The sequence below is a fragment of the Chrysochloris asiatica genome, unplaced genomic scaffold (genome assembly GCF_000296735.1).
Source record: "Chrysochloris asiatica unplaced genomic scaffold, ChrAsi1.0 scaffold00387, whole genome shotgun sequence".
Lineage (NCBI taxonomy): Eukaryota > Metazoa > Chordata > Mammalia > Afrosoricida > Chrysochloridae > Chrysochloris > Chrysochloris asiatica.
Genome location: NW_006408905.1, coordinates 206,789 through 211,625, shown reverse-complemented (window position 1 = coordinate 211,625; position 4,837 = coordinate 206,789). Strand labels below are relative to the sequence as shown.

Sequence of the window (4,837 nt, the reverse complement as noted above, 5' to 3'; positions counted from 1 at the left end):
ACTCAACATCAACAAATTTGGGATTTTTTGGTTTTATTATATTTTCTTTAGTTACTTCCCCCCATGAAATCTGTGTTCAGAATGCAGGCACCAAATCAAACTACCTGAATTAAAGTGCTGACTTCAATTCTAGCATATTTAAATTCTTTGTGTTTAAATTACCCCATTAATAAACTGGTAGTAATTGTTATTTTTCACATAGGATTCTTTCAATAATTAAGACTAAATTAAATATATATAGAAAAGCACTTAGTACAGTACCTGGCTAATAAAAGGCATTCAATACTTGTTAAAGATAATTTTTTTCCAAAAAAGTATATAGAACCTACAGTTTAAAATCTTAACTTTTAGAAGTCATTAATCTTATGCAATTGTTTCTAATAATTTTATACTAACAACTATTATTAATTACTTAAAAATAAAGAAAACACATACTTGACTAAGTCTATTCTGTTATTGATGGCAGCCCAATGGAGGAGTGTAACATTTTCTTTGTCTGGTTGCCGAACATCATAACCTGCTTCCACCAACTCACGGCAGCGTTCATATATTCCGTATCTTGAAAGAAAAGAAAATATGGCACTGTTAGGACTCTTTAAAAAAACAATTGATAAATGAAAATAGCATTTCCTAAGAAAATTATGCTTAATTTTGATTCTTAGAAATTTAAATGGACTTCTCAAAATACTACTTGTAAACAACGTATCAGCAAGTTTTATAAGTTTTACAATTCTAAAATATCTCTCATTTATGAAAATGAAGCATCTCAGGTCATTCTTCAAAACATTGAAGGCAATATTAAAAAATATAATAATTAAACCAAAAAGTACTAAATATATAAAAATCAGGAACAAAATATATACAAATAACTTAAAAAATCATCAAAAATGAAAAAAAAAAAAAGCTTTTCTAAGCCTGAATGTTCTTCATTTGCATATTTAGCTTGATAGTCCTGAAGGTAAACATAAAAGAGTGTGTGGAGGTGGAAAAGTACAGGAAGAATCTTATGAACTATTTGAAGCTAATGAGACATGGAATATTTACTAGGACAATTCAGGGCGAAAAATTTTATGTAAATAAGGAGAAAACTGTCTGTGGAGAGCTTGATCCTCTCATTCTCCTTTTGGTCCACTGTTGTACAGCAGCATTTTTTTTTTTTTTTTTTTTAATTACAGAACGGCACAAGCAAAAATAAAAAAACAAACACTACAATAAACAAGCATCAACAATCAAATCTCAATAGTCAGCAACATTGTTGTTAGCTGTTAGGTGTCTTTGAGTCAGGTCCAACTCACAGCAATCCTATGTACAACAGAATGAAACTGCCAGAGGTCTTATACCACAGCCACTGAGTCAAATCCATCTCCTTGAACATCTTCCTTTTTTACAAAAAAAAAAAAAATGTCTCTACCAAGCATGAGATCCTCCTGGAACTCAGAGAATATCCCTCCTGAAAACATGTTCGAAGTGCTTGAGACAGTATTCTTCACAAAAATATAAATGCATCAATTCTTCTTGGATCTTCCCTTGTTAATGCCCACCTTCACATGCATATGTGGTAATTCAAAATACTACGATTCAGATAAAGCTATAGCTTAGTCTTCAAAATGTTCTTTTTTGTCTAATGCCATATGTCAACTGATTCCTTAACAGCTGCTTCCAGAGACATTAATAGTGGATTCAAGTAAAATTAAATTAAATTATTGGCTTTAATATTTTTCTGGTTTACCATGGTTCAACTGTGGACTTTTTTTTTTAATATATATTGAGGTTCATATATTGAAAACTATAATCTTTGATCTTCATCAGTAGTGTTTCAAGTCCTCTTCCCTTTCAGGACCTCAAGGCTTGTATCATCAGTATATCACAGGTTGTTAATGAGCCTTCCCCCAACTCTGATGCCACATTTTTCATACAGTTCACTTTCTTAGATTATTTGCCATTCAATATTCTCCTGTTCTGTTCAAACAATTGCCTCTTCCTCATAAGCACAATTAAGTGCTCTGGAATTCTCATTCTTCCCAATGTAATACACAGTTTGTTATGATCCACACAATCAAATACCTTTGTAGAGTCAATAAAGCACAAATAAAAATTTTTTTTGGTATTATTTGCTTTCAGCCAAAATTTATGTGATATAAGCATTGATATCCCCCTCATTCTATGTCTTCTTCTGAATATGACTTGAATTTCTGGCAGCTCCCTGTCCATATATACTACTACAATTTATCTGTCAGTTTGTCAGATTATTGTAGTTTATGTGTTGCTGGAAATTAAGCCATCAGAATTTCAAATACCAGCAAGGTCAATCATGGGGAACAAGTTTTAGTAGAGCTTCCAGAATAAGACAGAATAGTTAGAAGAAGATGGTAATCTACTTCCAAAAATACTGGCCGCCAGTGAAAACCATATAAATAGTCGAACATTATCTGATACAGTGCCACAACTTGTGCTCCACAAGGTGGAAGACACTCAAAATATAACCAAGGAAGAGTTGCTTTTTCATAGAAGAGTCCATCTTAATGACCTAGATGGAGAAAAGCTTTCAAGAAATTCATCTGCTAATGTGGCACAATTCAAAATGAATAGAAACAGCTGCAAACATCAGCAATAATGCAAATATGGAATATACAAAGCATGAATACAGGAAAATTTGAAGTCCTCAAAAAGTGAAATAAAACACATAAAGATTAGTATCCCACACTTTAGTGTGAGCTAAAACAGACTGATATTGGTTATTTTTAATCGAAACATCATAGGAGTCCTGGTGTGGCACCATAGGATAAGTACCAGACTGCTAACCATAAGGACAGTAGTAAAAACTCACTAGCCACTCCTCGGAAACCCTATAAAAGGTCACTATGAGTCAGGACCAACTTGACACACACAACTATACTGGGAATGACAAATTGAAGAGGAACAACATTGTCTAAAGAATAGCTCAAGGCCTGCCTCGAAGTATACATTGTCAGTGATAGGAAAATGTCCATATGCCTAAAAGAAAGACAAGTTGGTGAGGAAAGAGATGGGGCTTGATGGTGGACTAGGCAGAAAAGCTGTGCATACTCTCTTCAGTAAAGTCACAGAAAACCAGATGAAACTGATTTAGAGGATGTTCTCAGAACTCTGAGCTTCACATAAAGGGATAGATAAGTGGATCGAGTGCTTACCAGGATAAAGAATTTGAACAGAAGCAAGAAAGGAGGTGACTTCTGATTTTGGTCAGCCAACGTGACCCGCTGCAGCCATTTTGAATGGGCATGAGCAGAATGAGAGATAAAAGAGCATTCCCACTACAGAAGCCTGCCTTCAACTTGCAGAGTAAAAAGGTGTGATTATTATTATTATTACTATTATTTCTTTCTACTCATTACCTGTCTGGTGACTAGAGGTAAGACCTGTATGAGTAGACATCCCCAGGGAAGGTTCCTCTTGCCTCCCACATCTAGACACATAAATGAAGGGGGGCGGGGTGGACAGACAATAGAAACAGCCCATCCTCGCAGTGTCTTCCAAATCAGCCCTGGCTAGCTCTGGAGTAGCTCTCTCTAAGAATAGCAGCTGAGCGGACTTGAGGGGGAGAAAAAGAAAAGTTGGTGACAGGTCAGAGAAGCACAGAGGGACCATCTTGAAATTTCTCAGGCAGCTGTGAAGTAAAGAGTCCATTAAGTGGTGCTAAAGAATTACTCTTATTTCCCTGCTATTGTTTCCTGGATGTTTTTATTTATTTTATTTATCTTGCATTTTTCTTGTTTTTTTTTCCATATATGTTTTTAGTTTTGTTTCTTGGACCTTCTTCTATCTTGTGGGAGCATTGTATCTTATTACCACACCCAATAAGAGACAGGAACTGGCCACAACTACACCTTCAAACACCCCACAAACTGGGCAAGAGCCAATATCAGCTGCTATACACAAGAGCAGTGACTACAATCAACATCTGCCAAATATACTCTGAATTGAACTGTACTAACAGTAAACACAGAAGCTCATCTCCTGATCACACCCACCAATAGGCAACTGGTGAGTGCCTAAGAATATACCAACATATCTTTATCAACTTAATACAAACACACCACAATGTCTAAAAAGCAGCAATAAAATGCTACTCACATGTAGAAACAAGGCAGTGTCGCTCAAACAAACAACCAAGAGGAAAAGCTAGAAAAATGTTGAGCAAGAAGAGGCATGGGAACTACCTGAAAAAAAATTCGGGTGAATAATACAGAGGTATATCAAAATTTTCCACAGAAAGGTCAAGGAAAACTAGAAAGAAATTAGAACACTGCTACAGGAACAATCAAACAAAATAGATACATCAATAGAGATAATATAAAACCTGAAAACAGAGGTCCAGATGAGCAATACTAAAATATCATAAATAGCTGATACACTATAAGAGCAAAGACGTATAACTGAATCAATGGAGGCTAGAATTTGCGAGCTTGAAAATAAATCTCTCAGTACTGTTACAATACAAGAACTAGCAGAAAAGAGAATGAAAAACTCCGAAGAAAACTCATGGGGTATAACATGAAGAGGAATAAACCTACAAGTGATTGGAATTCCAAAATAAGAAGAAACAAAGGAAACCACAGACACAATCGTTGAAGAGCAGCTGAAAGAAAATTTCCCTAACATCATGAAAGATGAGAAAATAAGCATTCAAGAACCTGAACAGGCCCCAAAATAAAATTACCAACACATATCATAATCAAACTCTCCAAAATCAAAAACATCAAACCCTCCAAAATCAAAGACAAGGAAAGAATTGACAGTAGCTCAGGAAAAACAAAATTTTATCTACAATGTTAAACCACTAAGATTAAGCTCTTAT

The 4,837-nt window shown here is 34.9% G+C and overlaps 1 protein-coding gene across 1 annotated transcript in view; it reads right to left on the bottom strand.

Annotated features, from left to right (window-relative positions):
* Positions 1-4,837, bottom strand: part of ZDHHC17 (zinc finger, DHHC-type containing 17) — a 170,483-nt gene that overhangs the window by 79,127 nt on the left and 86,519 nt on the right. The window contains exon 3 of the mRNA XM_006876515.1: positions 436-558. Coding sequence (XP_006876577.1) covers positions 436-558 — 123 coding nt within the window. The remainder of the gene's footprint in view (positions 1-435; positions 559-4,837) is intronic.